Source organism: Emys orbicularis, chromosome 4 (genome assembly GCF_028017835.1).
Source record: "Emys orbicularis isolate rEmyOrb1 chromosome 4, rEmyOrb1.hap1, whole genome shotgun sequence".
In the NCBI taxonomy this organism is placed as follows: Eukaryota; Metazoa; Chordata; order Testudines; family Emydidae; genus Emys; species Emys orbicularis.
In genome coordinates, this window is record NC_088686.1 from 112,663,318 (window position 1) to 112,688,050 (window position 24,733).

The 24,733-nt window shown below is 50.0% G+C and overlaps 1 protein-coding gene across 1 annotated transcript in view; it reads left to right on the forward strand.

Annotated features, from left to right (window-relative positions):
* PNPLA2 (patatin like phospholipase domain containing 2) overlaps positions 1-20,680 on the forward strand; it is a 51,006-nt gene extending 30,326 nt beyond the window's left edge. Inside the window, exons 4-9 of the mRNA XM_065402520.1 lie at positions 14,326-14,535; positions 15,522-15,582; positions 16,815-16,985; positions 17,855-17,987; positions 18,954-19,076; positions 20,416-20,680. Of these exons, the coding sequence (XP_065258592.1) occupies positions 14,326-14,535; positions 15,522-15,582; positions 16,815-16,985; positions 17,855-17,987; positions 18,954-19,076; positions 20,416-20,680 (963 nt within the window). The remainder of the gene's footprint in view (positions 1-14,325; positions 14,536-15,521; positions 15,583-16,814; positions 16,986-17,854; positions 17,988-18,953; positions 19,077-20,415) is intronic.
* The last annotated feature ends 4,053 nt before the right edge of the window (positions 20,681-24,733 follow it).

Sequence of the window (24,733 nt, forward strand, 5' to 3'; positions counted from 1 at the left end):
TCACCCTTCTAAAAATGCCTTTCTGCTATAGCCTTCCTGAGATACGGTGACTGGAACCGAACAGGGTACTCCAGATGAGGGTATGGCATTAACTTGTATCAGGATTTCACATTTTCATTATCTTCTACTGAATTCTTTATGCACTTTGTTGCTTTGACAGCCACTACACATTTGGCAGAGATTTGCATGGAGCAGCCCACCAGGATAATCAGGCGTCTTCTCTGAGTGGCTACAGTTAATTTGGAACACATTTAATGCGTACCAGCCGTTCAAATGGTTCCTTCCAATGTGCATTACCCCTGCGTTTGTCAACACTGAATTTCCTCTGCCATAGGGCTGCCCCATCACCTTGCTTGCTTTGGCTCTTCCTCCTGAAGTTCCTCACAACTTCCTCTAGTCTTACTTTACCCATCTGCAAATTTTCCCATATCGTTTCTCTCCCCTTTTTCAGGCCATTAACAAATCTATTAAACACAGATTCCAGTACAGGCCCTTCGGGGAATCCCATATTGAACATGAGAGTTGAGTCTTGCTCTTTGTGTTCAGGTTCTTAGCCAGTTACTAATCCATGGCTGTACTTTGCCTCTCATCTCATGACTACTTATGTCGCCATAATAGCCCCTTGTGAGCGACTTTGTCAAGGGCTTTTTTGAAAGTCCAAATTGTCAACCAATTCTATTTTTTTATCCATTATTTTGATGACCTGCTCAAATAGTCCATTGGATTGGAGAGGCGTGACCCTGTTCCTTTATGGAACAGGGTTGATATCTATCATAACATGTTTCTCCAACACTCTGATAATTCATTCTTTTAAATCCTTCCAGTTAAAATTTCCTGTTACTGGTCAAAGCCTGCCTTCAGGAATTCCTACAGTCACTCTGGCCATTTTATTTTATTTATTTTAAAAGATGGGTACAATATTTACTACAGACCTGTCTTTTAATTGCTAGCTGCTTAATCAGTGTGCTCTGAAATTGCATCAGAGCTCTTGCGTGTAAGCCATCTGGGGCTGGTGACTTGTTGCTTTATCATCAACTTTTTCTTCTCAGCACCAGAATTTCAGATAATGCATCTTTACTGTCTGAGAAGAGTAGGTAGGCATCTCCCCATCCTCCTCTGGTGGAGATTGGTGCTAAGAAATCCAATGAGCCTCTCCACAGCATCTGCATCCTCCATAATTATTTTGTTTACTTCCTATCCCCGTCCCACCTATCTTGTCACAGGAAACCCATTTATGTCTCTTGTATCTGTCTATTTGCACTTCACACTTTCTCTTGGCCCTCCTAATTTTCTCCTTGCACATCAATTTGTTGGCTTCACATGAGTTGGGTTTCCATTTTCTCAATGTCTTGGCTCAGACCAGTATGATTAAATGGAATGTTTATTTGTTGCCTTCTTGCTTCCTTTCATCTATAGGGAGTATGCATTCCTCTCATGACTCAGACATGGGATGCATAAGTAGCCTCTGAACTGAGGCTAAGGATTTTCATTGCCTCACATTTGACTTCAGTGTGGTGGTTTTTTGTGTTTAAACCCTACTTCCTTATTTTTATTTTTAGAATCCCCTCCTGTTGTCTTGGCACGCTACATAACATTAAGAATATTAGGGGAAACTACACAGATGCAATTGGGTTCCAAATGACTGTCTATATCTATATTTAAACATGCAAAGCCTTGCTACACATGTTATTCCTGAGGGCATGCTGCGCCTAAAAATTCTGCCCCCAATATTTTAAAATGCTGCAAAATTCAGTAAATTTTTATTTGTCAAATAAATGTGGAAACTCCAGCATGGCATTGGGAAACACAGGCTACTGGTTTTCACAGAGGTGGGAGATTACTGTGCAGCTCCCCCACCCCTCCCCCAGACTCGACACAGCACAAGGACCAGGCCTGGCCCAGAAACACCCCGGGGCCCTGCTCCTCCATGCTAGGTGCACCAGGTGTGGGCAGGCAGGCTTGGGCAGGCAGGCTCAGCAAGGCAGGATCCAAGTGTGGAGTGGCTTAGTGTGGGGGGTACAGGTGTAGGTTAAGAGCATTCTGGGTGGGGGATCCAGGTGTGTGGCAGGGGAGGGGGAATCTGGATGCACAGGGGCATGTTGGGGGTTCTGGGTACAACGGTAATGGGACTCTGCAGGGGGGTCCAGGTGAAGGTGGTTAGGGCTCAGTAGGGGGGGGGAATCTAGGGGTGTGTCCAGATGCTGGAGGGGTGGGGATCTAGGTGCAGGGGGCTTGTCAAGGGGGGCTCTGGGTGCAGTAGGGGGTGAGGCTCAGCGGGAGGGTCTGGGTATGAGGGGGTCTAGGTGCACAGGGGTTGGGTGGATGCAGGAGCAGCTCCCTGTACAGTGATCCCTCCCCTTGCAGCTGAGGAGCAATGGGTGCAGGAAGCAAAGAAATCATTCTGCTGCAGGGAAGCAAAGAAATCTGTGGGGGACATAAATTCTGCGCATTTGCAGTGGCGCAGAATTCCCCCAAGAGTAACATGTACACTGCTGCACTATTGTTCTGGTGGCCTCTGCAATAGAAAACAGGGAGGTCTGCTAATGGGCTCCCAAACCTTTTAAAGAGATACTACCCAGTTCCTATACACTTCACTTCACCTCCCCTCTAAATTGTAATTTCCAATACTAGTCTCTGGTACAATCCCACCAGGAATGTCACATTTAATAGTTGTATGTGGTCACTAGTACTCAGTGGTTCAACTAGTTACCTTCTGAATTAACTTTGTATGGTACTTGGGGTGAAATCAAAACTAGCTTCTCCTTGTGTGGGCTGTAGAACAATTTATTGCTTCTTGGAGCAGCTAAGAGGTGTTTATTCCCCTACACCTTGTCCCGCCATGACACTTGCCCAGTTCATATGCAGGGAGTTGGAATCACCCTTGATTTGTGTCTCATTAGATTCAGGTGCCTTCCTGAACTCCTGCCTATGCTGTCAACCTTATTGTCCTAATACAATGAAAACCTCAGCAGTCATGTTCTGCCCAGTAAATACTAGAGCTCAGTCAGGCCTGGTATCTAGAATCTGATTCCTCCCCACCACCATCCTATCAAGCTCTGGTAAAGCAGATACAAACCTGGATACAAACCATCCCTGGATTTGCAAAACCAAAACCTGGCTCCTTTGGTCTACAGTGATTAAAAACTCTGCATCTTGATTGCCTTCAGACCTACCCCTGCCCCAGCAGAGGAAAAACTAAAATGTCCATAAGGATATTTGTTCACCTTTGTGTGTGAATGTTATACACCCTCCCCCCCACCCCCGTGTGTGTGGAGAGACATCTGGCTGCCATGACCTGTGAAATCATTTTCTTGTGGCATAGAGGAATCACCTGGCATGGCTATGATCAACCAGTTGCTACTCTGTACTGCAGGTTTGGAAGTGTGAGGCCTACAACGCCCAGCCCAGTTAGCAGATGTGGTCTGGGTTTATCCTTAATGGCTCTCCTTGAGCTGGGTGAATTGCCTTGGGACATTGTCATCTGATGCTCCTTGCTGCTGTTTTGACACAGAAGCCCTTAAAACAACAATCGTACTTCAGTCAGTGCCATAACAAGGGGAGTCTGTTAAAATGCCGGAGTGGCTCTCTTCCCTCCTTGCTAACTGGGGAGTGTTAGTTGGAACTGGGCAGAGGGGGGATTCTCTAAGGGAAAATGGGGTGGAAGTGGGTCACTTGCTATGTAAATGCTGCCCAGGGCATGGGAGGTGAATCAGAATTATCTTGTGCAGGCCAGGATTAGGCCTAGCTGTTCATCTGAAGTGGAATGTGCTGACCTGCTACGACAGGCTTGTGGGGAAACTGCATTGCAGAACTGTGAGTGCAGCATGTAAAGCTCCTCCTTTGGCTTGGGTTAGCTGCAAAAACAGAACAGCGGTTAAGGCTTTTTGCTGCATCCAATGAGGTGTAGCAGTGGAATTTTTCTGTTCTAGGGTGCTGGCGCCATCCCTGCCAAGGGCAACTGCATGCTTGAATTTGCTGTGTCATCATACTAGAGACCTGGCAATGGCTGCTGCTGCTCTCACTTCTCCTGTCTGCTTGGGGTGGGCACCTAACCCTACCAACACCTGATGATTTATCAGATTATTGCTTTGGCTTCCTGGTAGAGCTGGCCTGGCTCCCTGGTGCTTGCCAAATTCCCAAGGCATGCTGCCCAGTTAATCAGTGATAGAAATTGCAGATAATCCAGTAGGTTTTGTCATCTATTAAGCCAACCTCTTCTTTCCTGCTGGATTTTCCCCTGCAGGGTTTTCTCAAGTCCCTTGTCAGGTCTAGTTCTACATTACTTACCTAGGAGGCTTTCTTTCCACCATTTCTGGTGGGGATTTTGTTCCACAGGCTGAGAGCTCTTCAGTGAACACATTTGTCCTGGGCCTCTGCTTAAACATTGCTGCTTTCTTCAGCTGCCTCTGGTGGGGATCACCCTGGACAGTTTCTCTCCCTCCTTGGGCTTTGCACCTTTCTAGGTCCAAGTACTTGCTGTTCCTACACACAAAGGACAGTCCCGTCCCCGCCCTGAAGAGTTTACAGCCTAAACAGACACAGAAGTGTTATCTTCCTTTACAGATGGGAAACTGAGGCTAGAGAGAGTTGAAGTGACTTGCCCAAGGTCATACAGGCAGTCTGTGTCAGAGCAGGGACTTGACCGCAACTCTCCTGAGTACTGAGCCAGTGCCTCAATTACAAGGCCAGCCTCCCTCTCATACAGCATCGATGTCTCCCTCTTTGTAATGCAAGCAGTGCGGGCAGGGAGGAGAAAGGGGGCACAAGGCTAATACGAGCAATTGCTGCCCTTTCAGAAAAGTGATTGAAGTGGTAGCATGTGCCTAAGCTGACCCCTAGGGAGTGTGAATGTCAGAGGGGGCTGATCAGTGCTGCATGAGAACTTGCTGATTGTGCCATTCTGCGGTGGCGTATCTCTCTGCCACCCTTCATTCCAAAACCACATTAAATACTCAAGGCTTTTTTCCCTCTAATGTTTTGGATGAGCTGTGTTCTTGGAAGTTAAAGATGTTTTGTCTTTTTGCCACTTGGTTTTGCTGATGTATCAAGAACATAATGTTCCATAGGATCAAGGTCTCTTATGTGGAGGGACAGATGGGATGAAGCAGTAAACTCCCACACCCCCTTCCTGCAATATGGTTGTGGCTCCCCTGGGTAGCCTTTGGAGTTGGAGGGTTAACTTACTAGTGTGCATGAGGGGAATATACTTAGCACCTGGATTTCATGGCTCCCAGCATGCTGCTGGTGAGAGGTGGAGAATACAGCAAGGGCATGGTCACCATTTGCCACACACCACCTTGCCACCCTGGCAAAAAGAGTGCGTGAGAATATGAGAAAAGGGCTATAGATGCTCATACACATTACACTGCTCCCAAGCCCACCCTGACAACTCCAGTACAAAATCAGGTCATCAAACTGCACAGCCCGATCTCTTCTCTTCCTTCTCCCCCCCCCCCCCCCCCCCAATCTCACAGAACTACCCCAGTAGTTACTCAGACACATGTAGCCCAGGGACTTCCCTTACAGCCTGCGAGGGATAACAACATATAGGCCATGTGCGCATCTCCCATAAGTCCCTCATAGTGTTCCTATCCTGTTAGGCCCCTCAGACTGTTTCTTGTGTGATTCAGCGCTCTATGGACTCCTCTTCCTTCTATCATAAAGCAACAATGTCCCAAGCCTGCGCTTGTGGTGCTGTAACCACTTGTCAGAGCCAGTATCCTGCTGGCACCAGAGCAGGCCCATGACTGTGCAGCAGGTAAAATATTCAGGGGGAGGTACACGAGGAGGGTAAAATCTGTGCTTCAGTGAGCAGCTCTTCCGGCCCTAGTGCCTGTAGCAGAGGGGACAGAGACAGCAAAGGCATTTCTTGGCTATTCTTAAACCAACAAAAGCCACTTTCTGTAAAATTGCTAAATATCTGACAGTACTAAACCCACCCAACATGGCCCCTATTTGTAAGGCCGAGCACAGTCTGGGCCTTGTAGCCACAGGCTCCCCGGGAGCTGTAAAGGGGAGCAGAGCCCTGTGACAAGGAAGGGCCACGTCACCAAGTGGAATATTTCAGGGTGTTCTCTATGACCAGGCTTCAGAGTAGTTCCTTTCCTTGCTCCCTTCGGCCCTAGTTCTCCCAGTAAAAGCTCCTGGTTTTGCTATGGAGGAGACCACCAGCCAGGGCCGGCTCTAGGCACCAGCAAAACAAGCAGGTGCTTGGGGCAGCACATTTGCAGGGGGCGGCATTCTGGCCATCTTTTTTTTTTTTTTTTTTTTTTTTAACTCACTTCCTCCCCTCTCGCAACGCTGCAGAAGCGGAGAACCCATGGGACCCTGGGAGCTGTAGTTCCTTGCCTAGCTCCCTGCCTATAGAGCCAGCCCTGGAGCAGGGAAAGAACTACATTTCCCAGCAATCCCTTGGCAGCTATCAACAGGGCGATTGGGGGGGGGGCCGGATGACTGGAAAAAGGCTAATGTAGTGCCCATCTTTAAAATAGGGAAGAAGGAGGATCCGGGGAACTACAGGCCAGTCAGCCTCACCTCAGTCCCTGGAAAAATCATGGAGCAGGTCCTCCAAGGAATCAATTATGAAACACTTAGAGGAGAGGAGGAACAGTCAGCATGGATTCACCAAAGGGAAGTCGTGCCTGACTAACCTAATTGCCTTCTATGATGAGATAACTGGCTCTGTGGATGAGGGGAAAGCAGTGGATGTGTTATTCCTTGACTTTAGCAAAGCTTTTGATACGGTCTCCCACAGTATTCTTGCTGCCAAGTTAAAGAAGTATGGGCTGGATGAATGGACTGTAAGGTGGATAGAAAGCTGGCTAGATCGTCGGGCTCAACGGGTAGTGATCAATGGCTCCATGTCTAGTTGGCAGCCAGTTTCAAGCGGAGTGCCCCAAGGGTCGGTCCTGGGGCCGGTTTTGTTCAATATCTTCATTAATGATCTGGAGGATGGTGTGGACTGCACTCTCAGCAAGTTTGCTGATGACACTAAACTAGGAGGCGTGGTAGATACACTAGCGGGTAGGGATCGGATACAGAGGGACCTAGACAAATTAGAGGATTGGGCCAAAAGAAACCTTTTGAGGTTCAACAAGGACAAGTGCAGAGTCCTGCACTTAGGACGGAAGAATCCCATGCTCAGCTACAGACTAGGGACCGAATGGCTAGGTAGCAGTTCTGCAGAAAAGGACCTAGGGGTCACAGTGGACGAGAAGCTGGATATGAGTCAACAGTGTGCTCTTGTTGCCAAGAAGGCTAACGGCATTTTGGGCTGTATAAGTAGGGGCATTGCCAGCAGATCGAGGGACGTGATCGTTCCCCTTTATTCGACATTGGTGAGGCCTCATCTGGAGTACTGTGTCCAGTTTTGGGCCCCACACTACCAGAAGGATGTGGAAAAATTGGAAAGAGTCCAGCGGAGGGCAACAAAAATGATTAGGGGTCTGGAGCGCATGACTTATGAGGAGAGGCTGAGGGAACTGGGATTGTTTAGTCTCCAGAAGAGAAGAATGAGGGGGGATTTTGATAGCAGCCTTCAACTACCTGAAGGGGGGGTTCCAAAGAGGATGGAACTCGGCTGTTCTCAATGGTGGCAGATGACAGAACAAGGAGCAATGGTCTCAAGTTGCAGTGGGGAGGTCTAGGTTGGATATTAGGAAACACTATTTCACTAGGAGGGTGGTGAAGCACTGGAATGCGTTACCTAGGGAGGTGGTGGAGTCTCCTTCCTTGGAGGTTTTTAAGGCCCGGCTTGACAAAGCCCTGGCTGGGATGATTTAGTTGGGAATTGGTCCTGCTTTGAGCAGGGGGTTGGACTAGATGATCTCCTGAGGTCCCTTCCAACCCTGATATTCTATGAACAGGAAAGGGAAGTGAGGTAGCTGAGCCATGCTGCAGCTTGCTGTGAATGGAGAGCTGGCTGCTAGAACGGGGTGGCACTGTGAGTGGGGGACAAATGTGCCCAGCCCAAGGAGTAGAAGGCTTTGCTCCAGATATCCTCTTCAGAAGACTTCCCCAGACTAGATTAGGGATACTGGTGTGACCTCACCTTGCAGCCCCCAAAGAAGGAATTGGGTGGACTAAAGGGACAGTGCACCTCTCTATCTGAAGCCTAGCAAGGGAGGTACGTGGATCCCACTAGAATTTAAAATGAAAGGTAAGGTAAGGGAGGGGAGGCTCTGCTAGAGGACCTGGGCAGCTTTAGATACAGTACCAGGCACTTAAGAGGATTTCCACTTCTGAGCCATGGAAGCAGAAATTGACTTTTCCTTTCCAGATATAGCTAATATTCAGAAAGGGAATCTAGCACCTGCCTTCCAGATTTGAACACCCTCAAAATTCAGGAGTGCTCAAGCTCAATTTGGGCAGCTGTTACTTCATTTCCCCCAAATCAAATATACTGATCCACTGTAACTTGCTGTAGAAAAAGTAGGATAAAATTGAGCAAGCAATGCTTCCCAGTGATTTTTAGGACTGGAATTGCTATTTTCAACAGCCATTGCTTGTTTTTTTGTTTTTTGTTTTAGTTTTATTTGTTTAAAAGGAAGAAAGTGATTGCATTGGCAAATTCCCTATAGAAACAAAGAGTGGAACAAAAGAATAATAAAGGCACCTCAACTTTTCCTCATGTATGTAGGACAGTCTTGTAATATGCATCCAGATATCCTCCAATCACACAAGCTGAAAATTGTTCCACTTTACTGCAGTTCTGTAACCATATGCACATCCAAAATTCCTGCTGAACGACCCGCCCTGGGAGCGAGTTACCAGTGACCCAGGGCTGGGACAGCAGGAGGGTGCAGAGCCCAGGGCTGGGGCAGCAAGGAGCGGGGGGAGAGCCCAGGGCTGGGGTGGGGGGCAGCCAAAATTTTTTTTGCTTGGGGCGGCAAAAAACCTAGAGCCGGTCCTGCCACCAGCCACTAAACATTCCTCACCCTGCTGGGCTGGGCCTGTTGCTTTCCCTGTGTACATCCAAAGGAATTCCATGGGTCTCCCTTTATTGGGGCGGTGGGGGGGAGGGGGAGTGAGGGAGTTTGAACACAGCCCCTTGCTGTGCCCTTGTTTGATGGCTCCATTTCAGCAGGAGCCAAGTGAGGGGCATGACAGTTCCAATTCCCAGCAATGAAAATGGAAAGAAGCAACCAGCCCAGTCTTCTCTGGGTGTGCGCTGTATCTGTGTGCTACACAAACAAGGGCAGGGCCAGTAGGCTCCCGCTATGAGATCAGCTGAGGCGGCAGGTGCTGGGGAGAGGAGACCTAAAAGGAGGGAAAAGGGGCCCAGAACTAACTCCTGGGCAGCTGAAATAAATGTAGCTTGTAACATGCCTTGGAGGGGAGCCAGAGATAGATCCTCCTCCACAAAAGAGGACCCTTGACTGAGACACCTGGCCCTGCCCCAATCGTGGCTGCTCCTAAGGACTGAGAGCTAACCTGCCTAGCAGGGCTGTAACTGCTGGGTGGAGAGGGGATCGCTCAAGGTCTCAGAGCCTAGATCAGGGGTCGGCAACCTATGGCACGCGTGCCAAAGACGGCACACAAGCCTATTTTTAATGGCACGCTGCTGCCTGTCAGGGTACCGGCCGCCGGCCCTGCTCAGCCCGCTGCTGAACCCAGGCCGGCAGCGGGCTGGGTGGGGCTGGCGGCAGGGACCCCGGCAGGCAGCAGCGTGCCATTAAAAGTCCTGCCCGGCCCAGCCTGCTCTTCTCTGCCCCCTGTTCTCTCCTGCGGGGGCAGGGGGCAGAAGCTTGGTCCTGCCGGCTGCTGCTGCAGGGCAGCCTCCACCGGCAGCTACACTCCCTCCTTCCCCAGCGTGCTGGGTTCCTGCCCCTCCTCCTCTCCCTGCCTGTGGCCGAACAGCTGATTGCCCTGGAGAGGGAGGGGGAGAAGCAGAGCCGGAACCGCAGCCACAGCATGCTCGCTACTCCGGAGAAGGGACGGGGCCTTGGGGAAGGAGGGTGGAATCAGGGCATATCCTCGCCAGCCCCCTGCCATGAGCCGCTCAGGGCAGGGGGCTGGGGGTGTGGGCTGGAGTCATGGGGATGCTCCCAGCCCTCTGCCCTGACTCCTGAACCCCCCACGACCCCAGCCGTGACTCCAGCACTCCCCACTCATACCCAGCTCCCCCACATTTCATGCCTTGACTCCTGCACCCCCCTCACATGCCCTCAGCCCTCTGCCCTGACTCTTGCACCCCCCACATCCCCACCCCCACCCTGAGCACCAAACGGAAGCTCCTGCACCCCCCCCCCACACACACATTCCCACCTGCACCCCTCACACCAAATGGGAGCTGCCCAGGTAAGTGCTCCACACCCAAACCTCCTGCCCCAACCCTGAGCCCCCTCCCTCATTCTAGCTCCTGGCCAGACCCTACACCCCAACCCCCAGCCTGCTCCTTCACCCTCAGCCCTGTGTTCAGTGCACTCCCACTATCAGCTCAGTGCAGAGAGAGAGGAAAACAATGGGCTAAAACCAGGGAGAAAGTAGGTACTCACTCTATGTGGGCAGGGCTGGGACCCCAGACCGGCAGCGGGCTGAGCAGGGCCAGCAGCCGGGACCCTGGCTGGCAGGAGCCGGCAGACAGAACCCCAGACCAGCAGCGGGCTGAGCGGGCCGCTCAGTCCACTGCCGGTCTGGGGTCCAGGCCGCAGGCCCCGCTCAGCCCACTGCCGGTCTGGGGTCCCGGCCGCAGGCCCCGCTCATCCTGCTGCCGGCCTAGGCAGGGCCGGCTCCAGGCACCAGCTTCTCAAGCAGGTGCTTGGGGCGGCGGCTCCGGAGAGGGGCGGCAGGTCCAGGTATTCGGCGGCAATTCGGCGGACGGTCCCTCACTCCACCTGGGAGAGAAGGACCTCCCGCCGAATTGCCGCCGCAGATCGCAATCGCGGCTTTTTGGTTTTTGTTTTGGCTGCTTGGGGTGGCCAAAACCCTGGAGCCGGCCCTGGGCCTAGGTGAATGGAACCCCAGGCCGGCAGTGGGCTGAGCGGGCCGGCGGCATAGGATCAGCATTTTAATTTAATTTTAAATGACACTTCTTAAACATTTTGAAAACCTTGTTTACTTTACATACGACAATAGTTTAGTTATATAATATATAGACTTATAGAGAGAGACCTTCTAAAAAACGTTAAAATGTATTACTGGCACGCAAAACCTTAAATTAAAGTGACTAAATGAAGGCTCGGCACACCACTTCTGAAAGGTTGCCGACCCCTGGCCTAGATTATAATAGGCTGTGTAGAGCAAGGCTGGGTTTGCACAGGAGTAGTTTTGGCTAGAGATGGGCACCGTGGCAAAGGTGCCTCTGCAGCTGAGCCTGAACTAGGAACAGTCAGTAGCAGTCAACCAGATGGCAGGGTGCGTAGGCCCGCATATAGGTTCCTTTTGATGAGAGTCCCACTGCACCATCACCTTTGCAGCAGTAAAACACCCTTTTTTGGAGCTGTTCCTTTATACTGCCACCTGCAGGAAAGCTTCTGCTTCTTCACCCTGGCTACAAAACCACTGGCTGTGCCATGGTCTACCACAGTGGCTCTCAACCTTTCCAGACTACTTTACCTCTTTCAGGAGTCTGGTTTGTCTTGCTTACCCCCACGTTTCACCTCACTTAAAACTACTTTATTTCAAAATCAGACACACAATACAAAAGTGTCACAGCACACTATTACTGAACAATTGCTGACTCTCATTTTTACCACAGAATTATAAAATAAATCAATTGGAATATAAATATTGTACTTACATTTCAGTGATTGTATATAGAGCAGTATAAACAAGTCATATGACATTTTAGTTTGTACTGACTTAGCTAGTGCTTTTTATGCAGCCTGTTGTAAAACTAGGCAAATCTGTAGATGAGGCGATGTACTCCTTGAAGACCTCTGTGTTACCCCTAGGGGTATGCGTACCCCTGGTTGAGAACAACTGGTCTAAACTCTTAGTATACTACTGTCATGACCCAGAACCCTATGGTACTAGGCACTGTACAAACACAGAACAAGGTAGTCAAACATTCAACAACCTCTCATATTGTAAAGCAGACTTCTCTAGCTACTCTCCTTCTGCCTTCCCTTCTCCTCCCCCTGAAATTGTGGGGTTAGCATGTCTCTCCATCTCTGGCTGTACAGGGTGACCCTTCAAATGAGCTGCTGCCAGGATAGGGAATGGTACCCAACAACTGCAGCCGGCTTCAGGCTGGGGATAGAGGAGGACTGTTTGTGAAATACCAGGTGGAGTCGCAGGGCCCTCCCTAGCGACTTGTAGAGGCTGGGTTCACTAATGCCCAGGCAGCGCCCTGTGCAGGGGTCATTTATTGCTATTCCATGCTGTGTTTTCCCCCCTGAGTTTTGTCTGTTCCCTCTTTTATCTCTCTCCCATCTTGCTCTTGCTGAGTCCTGCATGGTCACCGAGTTCCACATATCTGGTGTGTCAAGATGCCAGCTTCCACTCAGTAAACACCACCCAGCCCATTCGCTAATTGCGTTGCCGTAGGAGTCATTGCATGCATTGCCTGTAAAAACCGTTGGGGAATCTAGCCCCTCCTTGAACTCTTACTTTTAGGCCCTTTGACTCAGAATTGCCCTGCAAACCTAACAATAAAAAACCTGGGGGAAAGCAACACCCTGGGCTATCTCAGAGGAGTATGCTGTGCAGCCCAGAGTCCCGATCCATGAGATCACCTGGTGGGCAAAAGCACTCAGTCCAGGCAGGAGTAGGAACCATGCAGGTGAACTTGTTCGCCAGGGCCCTGGGAGCCTGCTGGAGAAGTTCAGCATGTGCTGTGTGTTCCCCAGTGGAAGTAGGTGAAAGGCCATCTGTGGAGAAGGAATTTTTTCTGGCCTGTTACATAAGGACGTTAATAACAGTGACAGCGGGGGACTGATGGGAGCTGTGCAGAGATAAGCCACTTGTCTCCCTTCCAGCTAGAGAGAACAAAATGTAAAACGTTTTTTCCTGCCTCCCCTCTCCTCTCCCCAACATCCAGCCCTTCCCGGCATTGCACAGCGAAAGATCCACCCTTGTTATGGGCCTGGCTGAAAAGGGAGCCAGAACTCGAGTGTCCTGTTATGGGGCTGGGCTGACTTCCAAAAGGTCTTGCCGGTTTCTTGTTATTATGCTAGTCTGCTTTCAGCCTTGCAGTCCTTTTAATGGGCTGCTCAATGGAGCTATGTGCATGGGCATTTCCCTCTTCCTACCAGCATCTCCTTAGTCTTGCTTGGGTTCTGCTCTAGCCAGCTATCTGTCATCCAGGCATTCCTTTTTGTTAGTCACCTGCCCAGACAGAAGGGTCTCTTACATTGGGGCTGACCCTGCAGTTCTCTGCAAGTCAATGGGAGCCTTATCTGAAAGATTACAGGTTCCTGCCTCTTGCTCTGCAGGAGTCTCTTCTGTCTTACTGCTCTGTCAGCCTAGCCAGTAACATATCCCTTTAGCATCTGGATACTGCTTTCTGGGCCATCACAAAGGCCCGTTATGGGAGTCGTCTTGTTCAGTCTATGGTTGTGCAAAAGCTAAAGGACGCTTTGAATTGACCCAGTTAGCTAGATCTGAACATGCCAAAGCTGTCTCTCCACCAAGGATAATTAGCAGTAACCGTTGCTATTAAAAGAACATGGTTATTGTGCGCAAAACCAGAGAACCCTCCTATTCCACTCCTATGCCAAAGCTAAACCTAGCCAGCCGATGGGTTCCTTTAAAAGGGTTTAAAATGGGCACGTATGTGACTTTTACCGCTAAGCAGACAAATTGGCAGCAAAGAGTCTATGCTTTAATTTTTTTTTATCTCCCAATTATCCACCAGCAGGCTTCTGTATTTACTAACTCATTTGTTTTTAAATGATTAGATGCGTGGTTTATAGGAATGCTCAAAGTACAGACTTCCTTGCAAACTAGTCATGGTGAATGGAGCTTAGGTTAGTGCCACCTGCACTGTGATTGGTCACCTGAGTGTCACCATATCATTTCTGCTCCTTGATTGGATGGCTCCCAAGCCCCCAAAGAGCACTGATTATGGTTTCTGGTGCAAATACTTTTGAATCCGTATTCACAAGGGGTGACCTTTTTCCTGTCTCCACAAACATTCCTGTGTGACTAAAAATTCTCTCAGGTGAACAGGCACAGAAAAAGCCAGTTAGAAAGAATCACGAACTCCCTAGATGGGAAGTCATGGCTGTCAGTCCAGCCACCGTTAGTGAAAATTCTGTTTGTAGTACTCTCCTGGCTTGTGAGTGTGTGTAATAGGGATGCAGAGCGTTGATATAAACTGGCTTATGGAGGGAGAGGTGCGGGGGAAAAAACCCTATCCATCTTTTGTCTCCTTCCCTCCAGAGGTACGTTGATGGAGGGATTTCGGACAACTTGCCGCAATACGAGCTGAAGAACACCATCACGGTGTCTCCGTTCTCAGGCGAGAGTGACATCTGCCCCCGGGACAGCTCCACAAACATTCACGAGCTGAGAGTCACCAACACCAGCATCCAGTTCAACCTTCGCAACCTCTACCGCCTCTCGAAAGCCTTGTTCCCCCCAGAGCCTCAGGTGAGCGCCCTGTTGGGGCAGCAGAATGCTGACTGTGCACCACGGTTTGGTGGGTGGAGCTCTGGATCCTATGTTTACATTGACATTTAAGCCCCCAGAGTCCATCCCATCACCATTTAAACAAGCTACACTGGTGTCCTTCCCCCTGGGAAATCCTGAATCCAGGCGCTGGTGGAAACCCTGAAAATATCCTCCTGCGGGTGGCTTTTGATTTAATTGGCACCATGCAAGAAATGGGTACCACTTCTGAAGAAGGACGCACATGCACCCAGGACCAATCCGCCCCTGCATTTTAAAAGCCAATCTGGAACCTTCAGGCATAAGCATCATCTTGCCATTGGTGACTCAGAGTGACTGCCTGTCAACCAGGTGCTAGGCACTGTCATTTTTGAGTGTGCTTGTTTGGTACACGCGCCATGGATAGCTTGGACAGTGTGAGCGCTCTCTCCCTCTCTGATTCACATGCGCTGCCCACCCCCCTCCCGTTCTCTGGAGGGCTTTATAAGGGCAGATATCCAGTGGACCATCCTGGCTTCTGTTGGTGAAGGATTCCACAACTTACCTACCAATCAGAGCAGCTTACCAGGGAGGCCAAGAGATACTTTTAGGGCTATGTATCGATGTGACATGCCCACTGTGACCTTGGGTCAGAGAGAGCTGGCTCTTGAGGTGCAAATGGCCATACAGGTGGTGCCTCCTTTCACATGGTGTCCCCTTGCCCCCCAAGACTGTTTCTGACCCTTCCCTCCCTCCTTTGCTGCTCAAGTGCCAGGGTGGGGAGCAGATGAAGAGGTTGGCAGGGATGAGTTTGTGGGAAGGGGAAGGATAAGCAATGAACCTCCTGATCAGGTGGGGCAGGATGGGGATAGAATTCTTGCATTTCCTCTAGAAATCCCAGCCCACGGCTGAGATCTGCACCACACTCCACCTGACCAAACAACCTTGCGCTCCAACTCCCCAGTGACCCACTCTGTGTCTCTGTGCAGGTGCTCCGGGACATGTGCAAGCAGGGCTACCGGGATGCGCTGCACTTCCTGAAGAAGAATGGTAAGGCACCAAGCTACCTCCTTGCAGTGACTGCATTTTGTTTATGTTAAAGGGACACTGTCTGACTTGGTTAACCCCTTCTGTTCCGGGCCATGGGGTTTAACTGTAAGTTGTTCGTGCTGGGGAGGGATATGCAGGAAAACTCAAGGCCAAATTGATTCCTAGTGTAACTGCAATGAAGTCGGGGTTACACCAGGTGTGAATTTGACCTCTGACACTTCAAAGCCTGTAAGCAATGAAATAAACGAAAGTGTGTCTCAGCACTTCAGGGAACAGAGCTCTAGTATCTTCTGCCTTGATGCAGTGAGACGCTTCTGCTCCAACTTTACTGGCATCCTGTGTTAACACTGTTTTCATGGCACGCTGCATGTGCCTGTGGTGCCACCTTGTGGCCAGCCTGTAGCAGACCAAGCTTACTCATTCATTTTGTCCTGTATGCTTAGCCCCCTCCCTCTCTCTCCCCCCCCCCCCCCCCCCCCCGTGGACGTTAAGGAAACAAAGGCAGTGTCTCTGTTATGTTACTGGATGACGCTGCTCTGGGTAGGGTGACCAGACAGAAAGTGTGAAAAATCGGGACAGGGGATGGCGGGTAATAGGTACCTATATAAGGAAAAGCCCCCAAAATCGGGACTGTCCCTATAAAATCGGGACACCTGGTCACCCTAGCTCTGGGGGGAAGCTGTGCTTTCTGCCAGCACAGTGCATCAGTATGGGAGGCCTGCACCAGTGAAGTGTGGTTACACTGGTGCAAATGACCTTCATGAAGGCAGGGTCTGCCAATGGTGAAGTTACAAGTAGGTATAGTCTTGCAGGGTGGGCTGGATCTGTGCCATATAGTAAATCGGAGAGGTTTGGATTAAGCATGGGTCTGATGCACCTGTATGGGTTTGGATTCTGCCTATGGTTCGAGTATATAGCGATAAAGTTGAGAGCAATAACCTACGGTATTTCCAGAGTGTACTGGGAGGCGTTAGCTTATCTGGCTGAGAGAGGCACTCCAGCTTCATGTCGCACCCTAGGTGAGCAGGTATCTAATATACCTTGCTATGCATCATAACACAGGTAGCCAAAATGGCTCCCTGCGGTTGGAGATAGAAGGCCTATTTCATGGCTGTAATGTTAATCCACCCCCTCTTGGTATCAGATGAGGTGAAACCTAGCACTTCAACCAATCGGCAAGCAAAACAACTGGCTAAATTGCCACAGTCCCGCCACTCACCTTCCCTCCCCAGGTCTCCTTCACCGCCCACGGCCCTCGCGCCCTCTCCTTGCCGTTGAGAACTCTTCAGGGGAGAGGGAGGAGGAGGAGGAGATGGGAGCTGAAGACCAGCTGAGGGAGAACGCTGCCCTGGCTGCTGTCGAAGATCACATCTTTGAACACCTGCCACCCAGACTGAACCAAGGTACGGTCCCTAGGGGGACAGTCCAGACTTCTAGCTGCTCCAGTGAAAAACTCGCTCCTCTCTAAGCTGACCAGCATAGCTCATTGGCCTGTTGGGATGTGAATGTTGCTTGTTGACCACCATGTTAGCTAATGTATCGCGTATTGAACCGGAGCCCTTCTCAGCTAAAACCTGGAACCTCTACACCTTGAGCTAAAAAGCCAGGGTCTGTAGTTGAGAGCCATACAAGACTCGCATTCTGTATAGACTGGGCATCGGGGAGGGGGGGTGGGAGGTCATGTGCAACACATCCTGCCTAATGGGTTATGCTTGTACACCTTCTTCTGGGGCACCATAGAGACTATGGCCTGGTCTACACTAAAATTTTAGGTTGACACAGCTATAGCACTTTGGGTTGTGAAAACTCCACACCCTCCAGCACCGTGGCTGCGTCAGCCTAACTCCCAGTGTAGACACAGCTAGGCTGATGGAATAATGCTCCCATTGACCTACCTACTGTCGCTCAGGGATGTGGTGTTCCTACCCTGCGGGAAAAACCCCTTCGGTCACTGTAGGTTGCTTCTACGCTACTTAGCTCTGCCAGGAGAGTCCCTGTAGTATAGATGTGGCCTAAGTGAGCTGGAGCGGGAACTCGCCTCCCCTTTATTGGAGGGAGGGAAGGGGGTTTCTGGATTTTGCTCCTCATGAGCCAGGTGAAGCCAAATGCTTGAACTCTTTGTCTCCTCGTTTGGAACGGCACATGCTCTGAGGTGAGACTTTCCCTGAGGTGGGGTAATTTTTGAAGCTCATGTAGCACTGGGGAGGGGGGGGTGGACAATCACGCTGCATTTGCCAGGTGGCTGGTCTGACCCGTGTTGTTCTGTCCTCAGCCCTTTTGGAAGCTTGCACTGAGAGAAGGGGCCTATTAGTTGGCATCACCAACTTGTTGCCTGTGCGCTTGGCCTCTGCCATGATGATCCCCTACACGCTGCCTGTGGAATCAGCTGTCTCCTTCACTGTCAGGTAAACCTCCCACCCGTTTGCTTGGTAGCACTGCGTAACATGCGATGTGGCCGGTTGGGCGTGGATATAGGGCAGGGCTAGGATCTAATCCAGCCCTCCTGTGTACAGCAGCTGCCCAGGACAGAGACGACTTCAGTTCCTATCGGCCTCTGTGTTGGGACTTCAGCCACAGCCCGTCTGACTCACTAGGTTGAAGGGAGCTGGTTGTGTTTGGAAACTTGCTCTGAGAGTTGTAGTAAACTTCCCTAGAGCAGCTAATATGGGAGTGGAAGGATACAAGAGCGAAACTAGGGTAGAGAGGGGTGGCGTTCGCATAGTCCCATCCCTCCTGATTGTTCATGTGGGGGTGGGATGAGTCCTAGAAGGTTTAACATGCCATTGTGGTCTGATTGGGGAAGGGAGGGAGAGGAGGATAATTTTGGATTTGAATTTTGACCCCATTTTGCCACCTTAGGGGGAAGGGGAGAGCAACAAGTCTCAGTGGTTTGTTGGTATTGGTGTAAAGCACTGACCCACAGTATGAAAACAGTATTTCTGGCTGGAAGAAGGCAATAGAGGCAGAGGAAAACCACTTTCCAAACCTTTAAGAAGGCTTAAAAGTGTAGGGAATTCAGGGATTGAATAGGGAATAGAATATTGAATGTGAAGTGGCCTTTCATCTCTTAGTTACCTCCTCCATGGAGTTCATGAACTAAAGTTGCATGAGATGGCAACATATAGGAGCTGCTGACTGTCGTGACTCAGGGGTGAAATCCATGTATATCTTGCTGCTCCAGGCAAAACTAGGGTGTGCTTCATCAATGAAGTGGTGGAAGCGCCATCATTCAAGTCATTTGATATGAAGCTTTGGAAATTGGCCCTGCTGGGCTAGGACTAGAGGGTCTGCAAGATGTTTTCCAGCTCTCATGTCTGAAGAAGTGGCCTCTCGGCTAATTGTTCGCTTTCTGTCCCTCCTCTCCTGTTCAGGTTGCTGGAATGGCTGCCGGATGTCCCCGAGGACATTAGGTGGATGAAGGAACAGACGAGTAATCTATGCACCTATCTCATGAGGGAAGCCAAGAAGAAACTGGGAAGCCACCTCTCAGCCAGGTTCTTCTGCTTTCCTCCCAGCCCTCCCTCTGCAGCCATCTAGGGGTGGGTACGGCCTGTGGGAGTGGGGGACACCCATTTCACCTTCTGCTGTGTCACTCTTACTGAATCGACTTGGAGCAAATCAAGAGACCTTGTCTGTTGGGTTGCTTAGTCCTGGGGTAAAGTTCCCTCCTCCCTCCCAGGATGATACTGTATTGAAACGCTCAGGTACCATAGCAATGGGCGTGGTATAAAAGCCGTACTCACTTGTCCACCCAGCTCCATTTCATAGAAGACGCAGGTATGCCCGTTTGCGTGGCAGTCGCCAGCTTGAGGACTCTGGAGCCTCAAAGCTTCCTCTGAAGATAATTCAACTCAAGTGTCCATTTCTGCTTAGAGGCCTATGCCTGGAGTAGCATGGGGCAGTACTAGGGTAGCCAGGGTATTCCAGGTCAGAATGGAGTACAGCTGGGTGGGAAACCGGTTTCTCGTCCCATGAAAACTGTGGAGATTTCAAAAAAAATTCCCATTCTGCATTGAGACAAAACCGAGGTGCGTGTGACTGTGAGAGAGACACCCCCCGACCACCTCCCATAACAGCCTGGTGAGGAGGATGCTCATCTTGGATGTGGGAAACCGAGGTTCAAGTCTTGGCTCTGAATCAGGCAGAGCAGCGACTTGAACGTGGGTCTCCCAGCGGAGTGCCCAAAACACAAAGCTGTTGGTTATTCTGGGATACAGCTCTTTCTCTGTCTCTGGTTTTATCCAGAAATTCTATCCTGGACTTAGGAAACCGTCCCAACAAAAGTTTAATCGAAACTGACTCCCATGGAAAGTTTCCGTTTTGACAAATCTGGACTTTCCAACGGAAAATGGTTTTGCCAAAAAATTCCCAACCAGCTCTAGTGTTGAGATACTTGAGGAGAGCTCCAGCATTGCTTGTCTGAATTATGGCTGGCCAGTGCCCCGCATGGGCCAGTACGTGGGCTGAGGTTGAGGTGAGAATATAATACTTTATCTAAATAATATTCCTTGTGGTATGGAAAAGCCTAGAGGTCCCGAAGGAGATCAGGATTTCATTGTGCTCAATGCTGTACGTACACCTAGTAAGAGTCAGCCCCTACCCAGAAGAGTTTAAAGTCTAAATATGCAAGATAGACAAAGGGTGGGAGCAGAAATGGATGAGTACAGAGGTGAAGTGATTTGCTCAAAGTCACACAAGCAGGTTGGTGCCATAACCGGGAATAGAACTTAGGTCTCCCAACTCTCTGTCCAGTGCCCTGGCCACTGTACTGTGCTGTCTGAGTGTCCCTACCCCCATGTATTTAAGTTGTAACCCATGTTCATTGCCTTTCAGGCTTTACTACCATTTTGAGCTCCGAAGGACCCAGAGCCTACCAGTCCCCTTGGCCTCTACCTACAGCGAGGCACTGCCTCAGTGGATGCGAAGCAACCTCTCCCTGATGGACGTTAAGACGAAGTGGGAGGAATATCAGCGCCAGCTCATGCTGGGATTGTTCTGCATCAACGTGGACATGCAGGCCTCCGTCTTCCCGACGGAGGGGCTGCAGATGAGACACTCGCCGGCAGACCATGTGCAAGAGAGTCTGCCACTCTTCTGAGCCCCCCGCCGCAGCCAGGAGGAGGAGGGCGGGTGGGGTCAGACCTGCATCTCAGCAACCTGCCACCTTTGATTCTTGCAAGCCTGTGATGGGAGCTTCCACATGAACAAAGCAGTGGCATCCAGTGTAGCCAATTGCTATTTGCCTGACTAGGGGAGGGGCACAGTGTTAAAGTCAACACGTTTGCTGATGAGGACCACTTAGAGCTGTGTATCAGCACCCAGCGTGGGGGAGGTGGCAGTCCCTGGCTGTGCTGTAACGGTTCCAATGGGCTCCTCCAGGAGACATACCTGGAGGATGTAGCCTAGATCAGGATGTAGCTCGTGCTCTGGAGCTTGTTTTAATTGTCTCCGGTTTTAGATCTACACATTTGTGGCTTTGTTTGTTTTTTTGTTTTAAACAATCCAGCACCCTGTGGCTCTTCACTGTTTGTGCTACCAAAAGGTAAAGCAGCCCATAGTGCCAAAGCAGCTATCGTATGGGCCCAAACCTGCCTCTCAACTCTCCTTCACTGGAGCCAAATTTTGACCTCTGTCCTCACTCGAAGCCAGCTCTGACCCTGCTGCTGTTAATGTAGATTTCATTGGCATTGGGACTGCAGAGTTACAGGAGAGAACTGCATACCCACAGTTGTTGCTCTAAGCTTCCTTCATCTCTTCTTGGTCTCTCTTGCCTCTCTCCTTTAGGGATCTTTGTCTCCATTGGGCTGCGGAGGCCTGAGTTCTGTACTAATAAAACTGGCTGGGAATTTTTTGGGGGGGCGGGGGGAGACATGAGCTGTTCAGCTGAGAATTTTCAGGATTTAGGTGCCTGATTCCCATTCATTTTAATTGAACTAGCCTTAGGTGGCTTTGCAAAATCTCAGCCTTCCTTCCCTGGATTGGCCTGATGGCTGCCGTTGGGGAAGGAATGCGAAGGGCTTGTAGGAAGGCTGAAGGTGAAGACTGTACAGTGCATGTTGTGTCCAAGTGGCTTGTGGTGGAATGTCGCAGCAGGTGCCCAGGAGGTGATCATCTGGAGGGGGAATGGGTTCCAGCTCCATGGGATCATGGAGCCGGAGAACCCTGAAACCAAATTCCCCGCTGGCGCAAACGGACGGAATTCCGTCGTAGCCAGTGACGTTGCACCTGTGTATGCTTGTGGTGAGTTTGGACCTTAGTGAAGGAGCTGACGTTGGATGATGCAGATTGCCGGTCCCAGAGATGCCGCTGTGTCAGCAACCCAAGCGGGAGCTGTGTGCCCCCGCTTCTGACTGAAGGTGGTGCTGCCCTGAAGGTGACAGCATAGTGTGAGCAAGAGGAACCAGGAAGTCGGGGAGGTGAAGCAAGAAGTGCCAAATCCGTGTGCAGGCCGCTGTATCTTTATTTTGTCACTTAAAAGATGAGTCAGTGGGGTTATACCAGAGCTGAACTCTGCCCAGTGTTTGGAAGGGTGCTGCCTTGAAATATGCAGTGTCCCAAGGTAACCCAGTAGCATTCCATTGCACATATGCTTCTAGCAAAGCTGTTTCTTTGGCACATTCTCCGTGAGAGGATGGGTGTCTAGTCCCACCTGTTGCTTGACTCACTTCTCAGTGGGCGGGGAGAGATGGCTTCCAGTGGGGATTGTATGTACTGAAAAAGCCAAAATCCTAACACTGTGACTGTGTCTGTGACACACAACCATCTTCAAGGTTCCTCTCCTTGCAATGCCTCTGGCTGTGTGGGGCTTCTTTCTACCTCTGCTAGCACAAACAATCTGCAATAGGCCAAAGCAATTGCATGTGTCCTCTTTTGGGGGTAGGGACGTGGGGTGCCTAAAGTTCAGCTATGTACTGTATACATAGAATAGTGACTCGTACAAGATTCTCAAATGCCACTTTGTAAAGAAAAGGAGATGCACCCAGAAACTCTGGTGATTGGCATGTGATAAATAACTAACAGCTAGAAAGTCCAGGAGAGCACCCGTGTCCTGGACCCGATGAGAAAAGGTGTCTCTCTTCCTGAAGATGAGGTTGCATGCTGCTTGCTAGCAGCCATGGCCTGTGTGATATGCTTGGTGTGGGTGGGAGTATCTGCCTCTACCAAAAGGAGCATTGCTATAATGCCTATAATGACGTGCACCATAGAGACCTTCTGGCAGAAATCAGCCAGGAGCTCACCGGGTAACCACAGCGTTCATTTTGTGATTGCCATCTGCAAGCAGGACTCTGAGGGTGGAGCATCCCTGGTGGTGGTGGACCTGTCTGTTCCCACAAGACACTGGTCTGGAAACAAGCTTGTGTGATTTAGAGAGTGTCCTCTTGCCAACCTTCAAGTGACACTACCTGCATAGCGCAAGTGCCTGCTCAGTTGATGAAATGGGCCTGGTATTTGTCTCTGCAATAGTCCAGTCTAGCCAGTTTTCCCCCATTCTGTATTTGTGCATTTGTTTTTTCTTCCCTAAGCATAGCACCTTACATTTGTCTTTGTTTAATTTCATTTTGTTGTCCATAGCCCAGTTCTCCAATTTATCAAAATCCCTCTGAATTTTAGCTCTATCCCCCAAAGTGTGGGCAATCCCCCCGTGTGTTGTGCCCTATATCGTTCCATTAATCATTACTCTTTGTTTGCACTTGTTTAACCAATTATGTATCCACTTATAATAATTCCACTGAGCCCACATTTCTCCGGCTTACCTATCAGAATGTCACATGGGACTGTGTCAAAAGCCTTGTTGAAGTCCAGGTATATTATGTCCATCGCATTCCCCCTAAAACCAGTTACCCTGTCAGAGAAGGAAATCAAGCTGGTTTGGCATGATTTGTTCATGGTATATCCATGCTGGCTGCTAGTTATTACCCCTTCATCCTCCAGGTATTGGCAAATTGAATGTTTTATACATTGCTCTAGTAGCTTCCCAGGTATTGAAGTCAAGCTGACTGGTCTATAGTTCCCCAGCTCCTCCTTTTTCCCCCTTTTAAAGATGGGCACTACATTAGCCCTTCTCCAGTCTTCCAGGACCTCTCCTGTCATCCATGAGTTTGTAAATATTATTGCCACTGGCTCTGAGATTTCTTCAGCTAATTCCTTCAGTACCCTCAGGTGAATAGCATCAGGCCCCATTGATTTGAATTAATTCAAATTGATCAGAAGATCTCTGTCGTGTTCTTTACTTATCCCGATCTGCATCCCTTCCCCTTTATTGTCTATGGTAACTTGGCTAGTCGTCCGGTCACATTATTTTTTGTGAGAAGACTGAAGCAAAGTAGGAGTAGCTCTGCCTAACTATCCTCTTCTGATACCAGCTCACCTTCTCCAGTGAACAGTGGACCCACACCATCCCTGATCTTTCTTTTATGTCTGACATATTTGAAGAGCCCCTTCTTGTTATCTCTAACATTCCTTGCCAGCTGTAACTCATTCTTTGGTTAGACAAACATTGATCAGCCCAAAATCTGAAGTGCCCAACACAAGAGGACATTTTGAAAACTTGGCTTGAGAGAAACCAACTTTAATGTGCATCACTCAATAGTTCAAAGCCCTTGAATGTGGTGCTGCTGGTCCTAGGCTACATCTACACTACAGGGGGGGTCGATTTAAGATACGCAAATTCAGCTACGCGAATAGCGTAGCTGAATTCGACGTATCAGATCCGACTTACCCTGTTGTGAGGACGGCGGCAAAATCGACTGCCGCGGCTCCCAGTCGACGGCGCTTACTCCCACCTCCGCTGGTGGAGTAAGCGCGTCGATTCGGGGATCGATTGTCGCGTCCTGACGAGACGCGATAAGTCGATCCCCAAGAGATCGATTTCTACCCGCCGATTCAGGCGGGTAGTGTAGACCTAGCTTTAGTCAGCATGTGGCTTTAAGAAATGAGAGAGAACCCTTATTACATTGAGCCAATCACCTGGGATCCCCATGCAGGGTACTTCCCTACAGCAGATTGCTAGTGCTTTGTCTAATGTCCTGAGCCACGTAGCTTCCACCACTTTCACACCAAGGTTGTGTGTCTTTGAGGATCCTTTTTGCTTTCTGTAATGTCAAGCTTATTAATATAGCACCTTAGCCCACGTGCACAAGAAAATAAATAT